The sequence below is a fragment of the Triturus cristatus genome, chromosome 2_2 (assembly GCF_964204655.1).
Source record: "Triturus cristatus chromosome 2_2, aTriCri1.1, whole genome shotgun sequence".
Lineage (NCBI taxonomy): Eukaryota > Metazoa > Chordata > Amphibia > Caudata > Salamandridae > Triturus > Triturus cristatus.
Window position 1 is genome coordinate 59,155,056 of NC_140582.1, and position 14,202 is coordinate 59,169,257.

General features: G+C 41.2%; 1 protein-coding gene across 2 annotated transcripts in view; it reads right to left on the reverse strand.

The window, feature by feature from the left end:
- Positions 1 to 5,545: 5,545 nt before the first annotated feature.
- The window catches only part of SDAD1 (SDA1 domain containing 1), a 148,222-nt gene continuing 139,565 nt past the window's right edge, over positions 5,546 to 14,202 (reverse strand). For both annotated transcript variants that reach the window (XM_085640981.1, XM_085640980.1), the window contains exons 19-22: positions 11,390 to 11,580; positions 11,193 to 11,277; positions 10,735 to 10,896; positions 5,546 to 5,722 (exon numbers count right to left, since the gene is read on the reverse strand). In XM_085640981.1, coding sequence (XP_085497107.1) covers positions 5,672 to 5,722; positions 10,735 to 10,896; positions 11,193 to 11,277; positions 11,390 to 11,580 — 489 coding nt within the window. In that variant the 3' untranslated portion in view covers positions 5,546 to 5,671. The remainder of the gene's footprint in view (positions 5,723 to 10,734; positions 10,897 to 11,192; positions 11,278 to 11,389; positions 11,581 to 14,202) is intronic.

A 14,202-nucleotide genomic window follows, 5' to 3' on the forward strand; every position in this document is an offset into this window, starting at 1 on the left:
TGGTCCCCATCAGATTTGGAGGGCGAGCACGCCTCCAAGCTGGACTGCAGCAGCTGGCCCCCAAAGGCCCGACTTCTTCCATGAAGATGCTGGGGTGTCATTTTAGACTCACCTCTGCATCCTTCTATGGGATCACCTCCATTCATATTGGTATCGAAGAGTCTTCGACTGAAATGCGAGGCAGGCCTGGCACATAGTCTTGTCGTGCTCGGGCAAGCGGCAGAGGTTACAGACTTGATGGTGGTCAGTCCAGAGATACTTGAAGTGACACAGAGTATATTTGGAAGGGCATCCTTTCCATAACAGGCTTGGCATTCTTGACAAGTGGTAGGAAGGCCCCAGGTAGAGGGCCGAGGCCCCGCTTGAGAGCTTTGAGGGGAACGCCGTTTTCACAGTTCGTAGAACGATGATGAACTGTGAGTATGGGTCTGAGAAAATTGCTTCAGGACAAAGGGAATTGAAGGGTCACAAAGGCCCGGGGGATGCACTATTAGGTGCCGAACACTGAGCCAGATCATTACACATCCGAACCCAACGGTGGAGAAAAAAAACAATCTAACAATTGAGCTGATGCGCACCCGTATTCCCAACTAAGGGATGAGTCATTATTCCTTGTAATTCGAAAGATTTCTTCCAAGAAGAACAAATTGCAAACATCCAAGCCTAACACTAGATGACAGGAATATGCAGAACATAAGCAGCTACAGCCACACATGCTATGGACATTAATTATATGTACCATTAAACAGAAACAAGTCTGTTCTTACTTTTGGAGCAATGATTTGTAGCAACATAGCTAAATTTTGAAGATATGACTTACGACCTAACTCTTGCTCTGAACGCTCCTTCTTGCCAATCTACTCTTAATTCTGTTAAAATTCTGCTGTCTTTGACAGAAAACTACGCCGCAGAGGCTTCAGTAGACACCGTTGATCAGTCTTTTCACCTAGAGCCAGGGCCTTTGAAACTAAGTGTGAGTCATACAGCACGACTGCTAAAATGAATACTACATGCCTGGCACTTTGGACCATTGACTGGAGGTTCACAGGGGTATTTGCGAACATTATAGTATATTTCTATTGAGTTGTGATGTTCCAAGAGTTGACCAGGGTGCTGCAACCTCGGATAACAATGGCCATAGTGTGTCACAGCACCAAACAGAAAAGGTTTGGGGCCTATCGAGGCTGCAGAAGGTGTTAGCACCTAGGGTATTTCTCCATGTATCATTATTACCTGTTTTATTTTACTTACATTCAAATAAAGTATTTTTCTTTTTTTAATGAATAGCACTGCTGGACATTGAGTCTATCGAGTGTTCTTTACTGTACCATGTTTTGTCTAGTTTTCTAAAGGCTGCCTAGAGTAAGTCTTGGCCTCTCAACTTGCCTTCCACAAGAGAGTCCGATGCCTAAACAAGCATTGACATAGCCAATAGGTCTCGCCTTTGGGACCTTATAAGTATTTAATTATGCAGCACAATATCCTTGGTGCAACAACATCAACTGTTGCATGTCTAAACACTTATAAGGTCCCAAAGGCGAGACATATTGGCTATGCCAATGCTTGTATACTTTGCACCTAATTACCATCTGCTTCCACTTGATGGTAAATTTACACATGCGGTTTGCTGTTTGTGTGAGTAGTCAGAATTTGAAAATGTTTAGTACATGTGAATGACGACTATGTAATTGGTATCACAATATTAGAATTGCAAATGTATGTCACAAATTAAGGATTCCTGCAGGTAAACAACACTGCCCAATTTTCGCAAACCTTTGTTTTGCAAATCTTAGTATATAAAAAATGGCCGAGGTTGCAGTCGCAAATCGTTTTGCAAATAGTTTCGCAATATGCAAATACTTTCAGGCGCCTTGTGATTTATTTCTGTATTCTAGATCAGCAGAAACGTACTATTGAAAGATGAGCTGTAAAATAAAAACAAATTGAAACTTTTACGTCTAATACACACCACCCCGAACTCTCTTCTTATTCCCAAACAACATCCCACCACAAGATCTATCCACAGGCAGGCAGGCATTGGTTGAGTTAAACCTGCCACAGGGTAAAGGCCAGGACCCAGCAGTAATGTACAGTTTCTGCCTGTGTTAAACGGAGGGGTCTTTAATACATTTTAAAAGCAGTCTTGTCAGAAATCAATGCAAAGCAATCGTTCCTGGCAGAGACGTTTTAAGGCATGGGCAAAGTGGGCTCTGGCCCAGGGCCCCAGCTTTCAGGGGGCCCCCTGATAGAGCCAGCTCAGTTCCACAGAGAGTCTTGCCCGGGTGACCCTGAATAATTCTTACACAGATTGTAATAGACTCTCACACATCACCCATCCTGAAAATAAATGAAAGGAAAACGGTATTTGAATCAGACATTTTGCAGAGAAATGTTGCGTTTGTTTCATTCTTTCAGATCAAAGCAGGAACTCACATAGTCATATTTCACAGAGATTATTTTCATTAATATAAGTGAACTGCTGCTGTGTTACAATATTGAAAACACACCTCACTATCCCTAAATATTAGATGTAAACACATTAAGAATATGGACCAGTGTGCCTGTTCACTGTCAGTGACCTTGCCAAAGAGGGCATGAAAGAGCTGAAAATGGATCATAAATTCTAAGCTGTTCCGAACAGGGGCCCCCAATATACGTTTGGCCCAGCACCCCCAAAATCCTTAAGATGTCCCTGGTTCCTGGTAGATAAGGTGTTTGCAGTCCAAGGGCCTGATCGCCAATTACAATTTTGAGAAACGATCCCCGAACACGCTGAAGTTTCGTCTTTGTCCACTAGATGGCAGTGATACGTTACTGGTGAGCCTTTTCTACAACAATAGTAAAAATCGAACGGTCTATGCACGTAGATTTGTGAAAGTCATAGATTACAGCATGCGAAAAAGTCTCACTATCCCTAAATATTAGATGTAAACACATTAAGAATATGGACCAGTGTGCCTGTTCACTGTCAGTGACCTTGCCAAAGAGGGCATGAAAGAGCTGAAAATGGATCATAAATTCTAAGCTGTTCCGAACAGGGGCCCCCAATATACGTTTGGCCCAGCACCCCCAAAATCCTTAAGATGTCCCTGGTTCCTGGTAGATAAGGTGTTTGCAGTCCAAGGGCCTGATCGCCAATTACAATTTTGAGAAACGATCCCCGAACACGCTGAAGTTTCGTCTTTGTCCACTAGATGGCAGTGATACGTTACTGGTGAGCCTTTTCTACAACAATAGTAAAAATCGAACGGTCTATGCACGTAGATTTGTGAAAGTCATAGATTACAGCATGCGAAAAAGTCTCTACTTTAGGGTGAAGGTTTAGCTGCAGCTCAAATGTTTTCCCCATGGAAACAAATGTCTTCCCTGCACTCTCTGCAAACTATGGTGGAGTAAGGGAATTTTTCCCACCTAATTTACACACCCCAGACTTTATGGCACTACATTTCGGAGCACACAATGGTTGTGGATATCGCTGAGGAATATCCCGTCATATGTTAGAATTTTCCGATATTCAACGCTTTGCCAATGACCACCTCTCACTATTGAAAACATGCATTTAGAACAGAAACAATAAACATATCTCCCGAAAATCGGCCCTATTTACATAGCGCGACATTGTGTGCTTTAAAAACAAGTACTTTGCTGAGGAGCGGGTGCAATGGGGGGGGAATAGGCATCAAAGTTAAAAGAGAAAAGAAACGCGCGGCTGTAAAAGGGAATGCCATTGGTTTCCAATTAATGCGACTGCGAGACAGGCAATGGTAAAGAAGCACGGGCGCGATAATTGGAAACAGATGGCGCCGCTGCTCGCTCCCGAGACACATAGGCTATGGAAGGGGACATTTAAAGATAAGGCGGGACATACCCGAGACTTTGGCCATTTGCGTGCTTTCTTTTGTGGAAGCATTACACAATGGCCAATCAAATGCGTGGCAGTAAAAAAAAAACGCAAGGAAAAGCTCTGGGAGTTGGAAGTCCTTACAATAAGCCTCACAGAGCAGTGCAGCGCATGCGCGCTGGCTCAGGCGAGACCTAAAAAAGGGCCTTGGTAATCCTGTTGAAAAGCAATAGTGCTGGCATCCCTGGGACACACACTGTCTGACTGACAGACTGACTGGGACTACTATAGAGACCAACCAGAGCAGTTTGTCTTGACTACCTAGTGCACAGAGGTATGCACAAAATGATTGTCATCTAAATCAGAAATGAAGAGGCTAGGCAGGTCAGTTGCTGCTTATGGTTACTGACCGACATGCACAGGTTAATGTTGGAGCACTGCAACATAAGCAGCCAGAGCTGAAGCAACATACAGATGAAGGAAAAACATCAAACAGAAAACATCACAGGTTATATGAGCAGTATCGCAGTGTGTTGTACTGGTTTTGTTTTCTAACACCAATAGGCAATGCAATGCCGATGTATGCAATAATATATACATATATATGTATACCGGGCCTTGGGTCGTATGATGGCAAGAAACTAAATAAACTTTGCTGTGGATAAAAAAAGGTTATAGGAGCAGGGCCATGCACTAGGAATTTGACAAGTGCAAGGCACACAGATTTCAATCCACACAATTCAGCATACAAAGAGTAATGGGAGAAGGCATACATATGGATTCTAGCATGCAAAGTCCTGGCATTAACAAAAGAAGCAGATTCCAGTCCTATTACTAAATAGAAGGGGCACTAACAATTTGAAAATGAGAAAGAGAGAGGACGCAAGAGTAAATAAAAAACGATATACACAGTCACCAGATAACAGCGAGGCAGCAAAGCCTTAAACAGCATACTCATAGGCAAATCCCGTTGTTGGTTAGTCACAAAGATTTATCATATCACTACAGTAGAAGGTTGTATGAAGTACTGTGCCATAATGTTGGCCATAGACAGGATTAAGGCAGACATAAGAAGAGAACTACCACCAAAAAGGTGAAAATGCATGGATCATGGATTCTTGAGGACAATCCGAAACCTAATCTAAACTTGTCAGTCAGAAGACTAGAAGTGCAACAAAAACATGACCTATTCTAATCCCTAATGGAAAAAAACACAGGAAATGAAGCCAATTGTTTTTCGGCATAAGAGTTCAATCAAAGCCTACAGTTCACTATAAGGTACTAGGGAAATTGGATAAGAAAAACAATATTAGAATATATCTTTTCAGAAAATGTACATGCAAAACGATCGGTAGTCAAATTATAGAAATACTGCGGTCTATAAACCAGATCTGTGCACAAGATTGTGCTCTGCGTGGGCCGCTATACCATTACTCTGAATGCAACAATGGCATTACAAAAGTCGCCCAAGATCATCCTAGAACTGTATAATGCCACCCCAGCACACAAGGAGGAAATGTGCAGCATTACAGTAAATATATATTCTTTCCATGACTACTCAAACAGTTTGCATACATGACAGGTGGCGCACGATGTTCACAAATTATTTCTCACTAAAAGTAAATAAAACTAGTCCCTCCTTCCTCTGCTGTACTTGGCCTTCAACAGCAAGCTTTCAATTGACGTGCTCTCCACAAACGAACATAAGAAATATACATTTATTGTACAATTTCGTTTAGTTATACATCTACAATTGCAATCCGGATTTCATTGTGCAGACATTTTGAAAGGTTTTTTCTAAAACAGTCCTGATCAGAATGCCCCCAAAAATTATTTCATAAGTCGTTTTCTTTTTTTCAGAAGTGCATCCCGCAATGAGATCTGGAAGAAAAAAGGCGACATTTTAGTCAAATAGTCTTACACGTACATTTTGCACCTTCCGGCGTTTAATGAAACAATACATATTTTACATTTCGTTCTTTGGTGCATTTTATTGGCTTAAACTAAACCAATGGATTAAAATAAAAAAGAAAACATTTCTGAGTGTTTTGCCTCGTTTTTAGGCATGATTAAGGGCAAAGGAGAACTGCTGTGATGCTTTTATCTACTAGGATTACAAATTAAAATGTTCAATGCTGTTTTTAGGTTCATAACTCGGATTACACACATCATTAATTCACTGAAATCCATACAATGGTAAACAGCACAACCATCTCGCTAGCAACTAATCTATTTTGTCAAAAACAAATCTTAAGGTAACTGAAGTTTAACGGGGGTTAGGGCTATCATTGGCGATGCAATTTGAGAAGGAAACTGCAGTTTAGAGCCCCCTCCCCTCCATTGCTCTTTCCTTTTAGCAGATGCACCAGAAAGATTTATAACTATCTGGGAACGTAAGACAGGATAAATCCCCATTTTCTAAAGGATCCTGCCTCATTGCTGCCTTAGAGAAAGGGCTCTGTTGGACTTGCTTGACGCTTTCCGAGCATTGAAGAAACCATTAAAGACTAGGAGTCCAGGGCATTAAAAATGGAATGCAAACATGCCATACAAGGCTGCTTCTTAGACATTCTGGTTCGTCCATGACACTTTTCCTTTCTGAGTTTTGCTTAACTGTCAACTTTTTTGGAACGTATTGCTTTCTGAGAATCTCGGTGTCCCACAATTTAGAGGACAAAGACTGGATTCTGTTAAAATGCCAGACTGCTGCTTAAAATAATAAGGTACGTTTGTCTTTCACGCCTGCTGACCATCAGATACAGCAGGTAGAAGATTACCAGCTGGTGTGAACATTAGTCTACAGAAAACACAGGCTTGTCACAATAATTCTTTGATGCATGTTGGTGTGAACAATTTACTTGAAATGTGTCAGTCTGAGCAAACCTTTGCAAAAATCATTGCTATGTCAAGTGAATTATGGGCTTTCCCCCCAGGAGAGGAAGTTGAGGTACCCTTTAAATTATCTGCTTGGCTAGAATTTGACAACATTGGTACTAAGCCCCGACAACTACAGGCTGCAAAATCTTTTGACACCACCTCTGATTTAAAAAAAAAATAATACTTGAATACACTGCATGTATGATCAGCATTTTAGTCAATTATCTTTATTTGTTTCAACCCTCACCTGTAAAACATCGATCTTATTAGCAGGAGTGCAAGGAAAAAGATTCTGACGTTTGCAATTAACAGTAATATACGGAGGCTTTCAACTAAACAAAAACTTATTTTTCATACCACAATTATACTATTAGGCAATATGTGTATGGAAAAGTGTCAAGGATCCTTCAGGAGGCCTGGCCGGATAAATACAGTGAAGAACAAAAGCATCTCCAAGGACCGCTTGAACCAAAATTAACTTTCTCTAGGGACGAGACAAGAAAATTAGCCTTTTCGAATTAATAAAACCCTAACTACTTATTCATTCATAATGTTTTTTTTTATATTTTACTTTAGTGCTTGGAAAGTGTTTGGGTCTTAAGTGCTCTCTAAATGTTATACTTCTATTCAGAGGTCCTTCGTTGCCCCACCTTGCTCAATGAACAAAGATCCACATTCACAGCTATAGATGGTGGACTTCTGGGAGGGGCAATGAAGCCGCTTCACGCCGCAACCAGTCACTAATCCGGTCTGTAATGTGTCCCTCAAATGCAGACCCTGGGAAAAGTCTGGAGCCTAAAAAGCAATTAGAGCGAGTACATTTTCAGGCTGCAGCCACATGTCAAGTGGTTAATGTGGAAGGAGGGAAAAGGCAGACCCTGAGTCCGAGCTGAGGAAGCAGCCATTGTCACAACCTGTGAGCTGCAGGCTGGGGTGGCAAGGGCCTGAACAGAGAAATAATATCACAGAAAATCGTGTGAACCCCCAAAAGTAATCACACAATGTGGTTGTTTCCTGCCTCCGTTAGCACACCCTCACCTCTACAATCAGACCTGTGGTGCAGGCCTGCTAGTTGGTCTAGGAAGGGACTAGAAGAGACGGATACTCCTCATCTGCAGGGTCATTGCTATACCCATCCTCACCGGCCTCCGGACGGGACAGATGGAGAGGAACCCCACTACCAGTGTTTATTTAGGTAACTACATGAGTGCAGGCATGCCATCCTTTAGAACTCTGGAAGCTGTTGGCACCACGGTGAAATAAGTTAGGATTCGACACTGCAGCACTGGCTGTCTAAAAAAGGAACAAGGGTATTGTGTTGCCAGGCCCATACCTTCTGACATGAGACAGGACATAACGAATCAATTTCACTGTGGTGCCTAGCAATCCGTGGATCCTGAGCCATGCAGCCATAATATGATAAAGAAAAAACCAAAAACACAATACCAAAGCAAGTCCAACAGAACAAGCATTACATCTCCCTCATAGCCTCCAAAGTGCAATGGAGCACATAGAACAAAGGGAAGGGAGGACAGGGCCACTCGAAGACCCGATATGGCAAGAATAAAATACAGTCAGGGGATAAGACCACTCCAAGACTAGATATGGCAAGGATAATTGAAGTCATAGAGGACTTACAAAATCAAGTTTCAGAGAGCGGGTTCAGAAGTTTATCTTCTTAACTAGGATTTTTGTCAAATCAAGAAAAAGGATACACTAGAGAAAGTAAAGTGGAATGCTTTGGAAAAGAAATATGGCATGGCTACAAATCCAATGAACAAGTTACTAATCTTCGGTAATGAACATTCTGTTGTATAGTCTATATACTTAAACATTCCTTTCCTTTTGAATCTCCTCCAGACACTAGCCTGGATCTGGAAAAGTTGAAACAGCCCACATGTGCTGAAAGGTGGCACCATGGCTCAAACTAAACTCTAGCACCACACTTGTCATGACGCCCAATGCGCTGACGTCTGTTTCTGTAATTCCTTCTACAATCCTCCCTCCCCAACCATCTCACCCTAAGCCCCCAAAGTCTCTTGAGAGGAAAGACTCAAGAGATTGCAGTGCATAAAACCAACTTGGAACCTTATTACCAAGTGTGCACAACTATTACTCAGAACAGTTAGGCCAGGGAATCAGTGAGGAATCTGCAGATAGATGGGCACCCACCAGAAAGATCATTACCGAAGTTAAGTGAAGTGTCTTAAGAAGCAACTATGCATGGGCTCGAAGGCGCTGAAAATGCTTAATTTGTGCAAGTGGGTTCCGGGGCTCAACACCGGCTCGTATGGCAGTCGGCCACATAGGGCGCTGTTTGCTACTTTTGAAATTAGCATAACAGTTATTTAATCATTTAATATGCATTAAAATGACAACTACCTGCTGCCTGAGCCATTCCTATAGCTTTTAGTGGTCTAGAATAGCATGTACTGTCACACTTTTAAGAGTGAGATGGTTAGTAGTTGTGCTAGTAAAGTCATTAGCAGCTCTGGTAGGAGCAATGCCAGCTGCTTTGCTCTCCCGTCAAGGGCCCTGACACTCGTTTTCTTACAAATTAAGCACTACATTGAACCCACCAGAAAGGAGAGTACTGAATTCAAGTCACACTGAAAAAAAACAATATACAAAGGATGGAATAAAATGTGTAAAACAACCCCTTCAAGGAACGCATCAAAAAAGGTATCATGACGAAAGAAAGCTTGTTGGGTAAAGAAAAGCCTGATAGACTGACAAATGAACTTGAACGGTGCCCAAAGCAAAATCTTGTTGGGCTAGGGCAAGAGCAAAGCACAATACATTGGACAAATGCACTTTGAGGAGGCCCATACCTTGCCTTAGAGCACCAAGAAACAAAACTTGACCATCGAACAGAAAACACATTAGGTGGAGCAGAATCATGCCACCAAGATGGCATCCACTACCTTGAAGGTCAAATCAAAAATACTCGGATTGTCCTCCTCAATCTCCAGGTATGAAGGTGGAGCCTCTGGATATTCGGATAAAGAGAGAGAGGGTCTACTCTGAGCAGAAGCAGAAGATAAGATCATGAAGAGAGGGGTGTAGAAGATCTGAATACTACAACAACAAAAACACACTGCTTCGGCAATCTGACAAAAGAAAGCTAGTTTGAGGGTTTTAGGTATTAACATATGTCGGTTATTCTTCCAGTCTTTGGGACTGGCAGTACACAAAATGTTTTCTATAATTATTCGAAAAACAGAAATGAAGCGTTGAGCAAAGAACTATAAACTGCACATAAGGAGTACTTGTGCAGCATGTGAACCATACACAAGCATTTTTACCTTGTGGCCAAGAGGAAAGATTAGGCTTTTTTTGTCCTGAGTCAGGTGTAGCAACATCAATAGTGAGGTGTAACTTGAGGCTGGAAAGTTAATATGGAAGGAAGTCATCAGTGACATGAAGAATTTGGATCATGCCACTACTGATTTTTGTTGAATGTAAGAGAGTGTCATGATGTTCGTGAACAGCACGGAACAAAGAATCCAAAATGTATGTTACAATAATAATGCATCTTGTAGTTCTGTGATTTAAAAGAAGCCCTGGACCAGTGTATCTTATAGTATACTTTACATACATGCATATAGCCTTCTGGTCTGTTCAAAATAATGACAGACAGTTTAAAACAAATGCTCTCCAACCCAAGATTCTATACGAAAACCAATGGTTTGGCCATAATCATCAGAGCTCTCATTAACCCCTTGACTGCTGAGGCATTTGCACGTACTTGGGATGGGCACTTTTCACAAACTTTCCACTCGGGAAGTGAATTGGACATTTTTGCACAACATGTCACATTTTCAGTAAATGGCCATGACATATAAATGTGTAAGCTTAAGGTTTTGCAAGAGGTATGGGAAGAGCTATATCATTTCCAAACTAATATCACCGTGGCAGATAAGGCGTTAATGCATGTACAAAGAACAATGTCAGACAACTGACCAGTAACCATGGCGCCAATTGGATCAATTAAGTGGCGAGTCGACTGAGCTTACCTGCTTATCCCGAAAGGAGCGTTTATTCTTTGTCCGCACATTCTGGCTGTGGCGCACCATCATGAAACTTTTGTTCTTTTTCTTTTCCTTATTGGTGGTACTGGCAAACGGATTCATTTTAGTTTTCTTTTTTACAAATTCTTTCCTGTCCGGCTTCCCAGACTGTTTAAAAAAAAAAGTCAAAAGTGAGAAGAGGAGCTGCTTTCTTGCTCTTGCCTTTTAAACATAAGTAATGAAAAAGCAAGCCAGTCAAAATATCAATCTTCCTTCAATTTTCTATTGAGATGACACAAATTGGTGAAGTATACAAAAAGTTAATTTTTCCAAGTAAGAAACAACATTAGTCTGTAGTGCAGAAGCATACTTTCATACATGAGAATACTAATGCATTTCTTTGCTCCAGATTGAGCATCACTGTCTTATTGAACAAAAAACAAAAGAGAGAACAGACTCCTCACCATAGCAGTCGCTAGTCTTGTTTCTTTGTCAGATTTGGGTTTTTTATGAAGATGTTCAATATCTCGCAGCGTAAGTAACTCCCCCCTGCCATTGGAAAGACAAAGTATTCAGTTAGAGAGCTAAAACTTCAGAGAATGAAGGCAACGTTATTACGTCAGAGCACAGAACATGAATGAGGTTCTTTTCTTCCTGTTACCTGCTTTCCTCATCGTTGTCTATCTCAACATTTTTTCTCTTATTTGCTTTGCCAGGCGCAGAGTCAACTTCCTTACTGATCTGGGCGAGGCGGATTTTCTTGAAATCGTCTTGGGTTAATATTCTGCTGCTACTAACAGCTGCTGCTTTGGCTTTCCGCTCTTCCACTGGTATGGCTTTGATTTTTTCTGCCTGGAAAAGTAAAGTTTGCGTAAAAAACATTTGAGAACAAAAACATTCTTACACATGGATGTGCACACGTGTGTTATATTGCTTCTTCACATCTGTATAACATATTTACTTTATAGGGAAACTGGATTCATTGTTTATTTAATAACTAACAGAAACAATTCGATTTTGAAGACCTAAAGAGAAAATGACAAGAAACGCCCAAGGGTCAATTCTTTAAAAGAGACATATTCTGCAAAATATAGACTAGAGTCTACCACCTTAGCTTGAAAAAAGTGGCGCACGTTGCATTAGAGGAGGCACTGACAGGAAATAAGTAGTCTACAATCACAGCTTGCTTATAAATTAATCTTCTTTCGTATACGCCCAAAAAACAGAATCTCCAAGTATTAATTACAAAAGAAGAGTTTAGGCAGGTTTGTTGTTAGGGCCAGACAAAAGAGCTTCTGCCACCGAATATAGAAAAAGAGAAGAATGGCATTCCTTGCCTTCGATTTCAGAGTACAAGAAAAGTAAAACTCAGTTGCTGGCATTTGAGTACCACAACACACAGCTTGCATCACAAACTCTGGGCGGATCCACAGTTTTCTAAGTAACCCTCTATTTTGTCAGTTGGATTACAAAGATCAAAGTCAAGAAAACCAGCACTCCGAGGAAGCTATCATCTGTCTCGCCCCCAGGGATTTGAAACAGTTTCCCTGAAAATATTTGGATTATCCAAGAGATTCAGCCCTTCCACCTGACTCAGACACATCTATGCTACTCTCGTGTAAGTAGCCTCTGCAGATTGTACAGTGTGGGTTGGGCAGCCACATCAGCTTAGGCCTTCGACCCAGCATAAGAGGTGTTGAAAATTAGGGCAATCGTAAAAAAAACACAAGGACATTCACTGAAAAAAATATGTTTGAGGCTCAAACACACAAACCTAGTTAGTCTAACAAAGTATATGAAGCGAGATATAACTCCTATTCGACCGCCATGAACGAAACAACTTCTTGTCGCTTAGCAGGTTGTTCTCAAATTAGTTAAATTATGATGAATTTCAATAATTCTCTGTGTTTGAGCCTCAACCATAACTCAGTTTTTAGGGAATGCTGTTATGCATCTGCTTCTAGCCACACAGACAAATATTTGTCTTGCTACACAGATAAATTGCAAGTCAGGAAATTTTACACCATTTAAAAAAAAAAAAGAAAATCGCAGATAATCTAGGGCCTTTGGCAATACACCAATTAATGTAAAAAAAAAAAAAACAATGTTTTCAAATCTCGAATTCAGAGAACAGGAAACACAAAAATTGCCAAGTATACATGTTTAAACTGTATGTGAAAAAATAATATTTTATGAATATTCAGGGGAAAGAAAGATTCAATTTGGAGCCCACCAAACAGGACACCCTCTGTCAGCTAGGTTTATAGCATACATATAATGGAGAACAATCAGAGGATAAAACAAAGCAGACTGGTGGATATATAAGAATACTCCACCTATGTTTGGTGACACTCTTTATGGTGCATATTCCTCACTTGTGAATCTCCTCAGGTGCAAGAATGGATCCAGAAACTCTTGCAAGAACTCCTGTGTGCCAGTAGTTGGTGCTATATACCAAGAGCCATCACTCTACACCCACCACTAGACATAATACAGTGCTACAAAACTAACTTGGGACCTTATTAAAGTCTTCTCCAAAGAATGGGGATGCGGGCAGGCAGTGAAGCATCTGCAGTTAGAGCATTGATCATAAAGAGCATTACCAAAATTAAGTAACGTATTGTTCTGATGGCTGTTTCTAACCACCGATTGCTCGCTCTGTGAATCAGTATCATTGCAATGCGCTCCCCAAGGAGGTAAGTCTGAGGAGTGGACTTATACCAGGAATTTCTGCAGAACCAAGCAGGCAAAATTACCTCCTCTGTGGACCTCAGAACCGACACAGAAGTGACTGGTGAAGTAAGGATATATGCCAACATAGCTGCCTGGCAGATATCAAGGGAAGAACATATTGGATGTAGTAGCACCTTAGCTTTCTGGCCAACACACAACCCAGTTTGGTGCAGAGGATGATTCATCATGAGAAAGTGTAGGAAGCTGGCTCTCTACATAGTGCATCAAAACTAGGTACACTGTGCAGGGTCCAGGCAACCCTTACTGGTGTACAGAGACAAAACGGATACACTAAATGTTCTCTTTTGTGCTTGTGTGTGGGAGCAGTTTAGGCTTATCAGAGGATTATACTCACAGAGGCAACACCCAAGACACACACTCAAAGATAAAATCCAAGACCAATTTAGAAAAATAACAAGTTTTTATACAAATTTTGATACCAAGAAATTTGTGAGCAAGTAAGTACTTTACGTGTAATGCTTTCCTATGGGAGAAAAATACATATATGGTATACAGGTATTTGCAGTAGGGTTTAGGTGTGTGTGTGGGGGGGTGGAGGGGGGGGGGGGTGGAGTGGAAAAAAACAATCTAGCAATGATCTAACAATGGAGTCGAAGACCATGCGCACTAACCCTGAAAGGAGGAGTCACCTTACCTCGTTACTAGGAAAGACTTCTTCGAAGAACAACAACTTGCAAACATCAAGACCCAACACTAGATGGCAGGAGTATGCAAAGTATG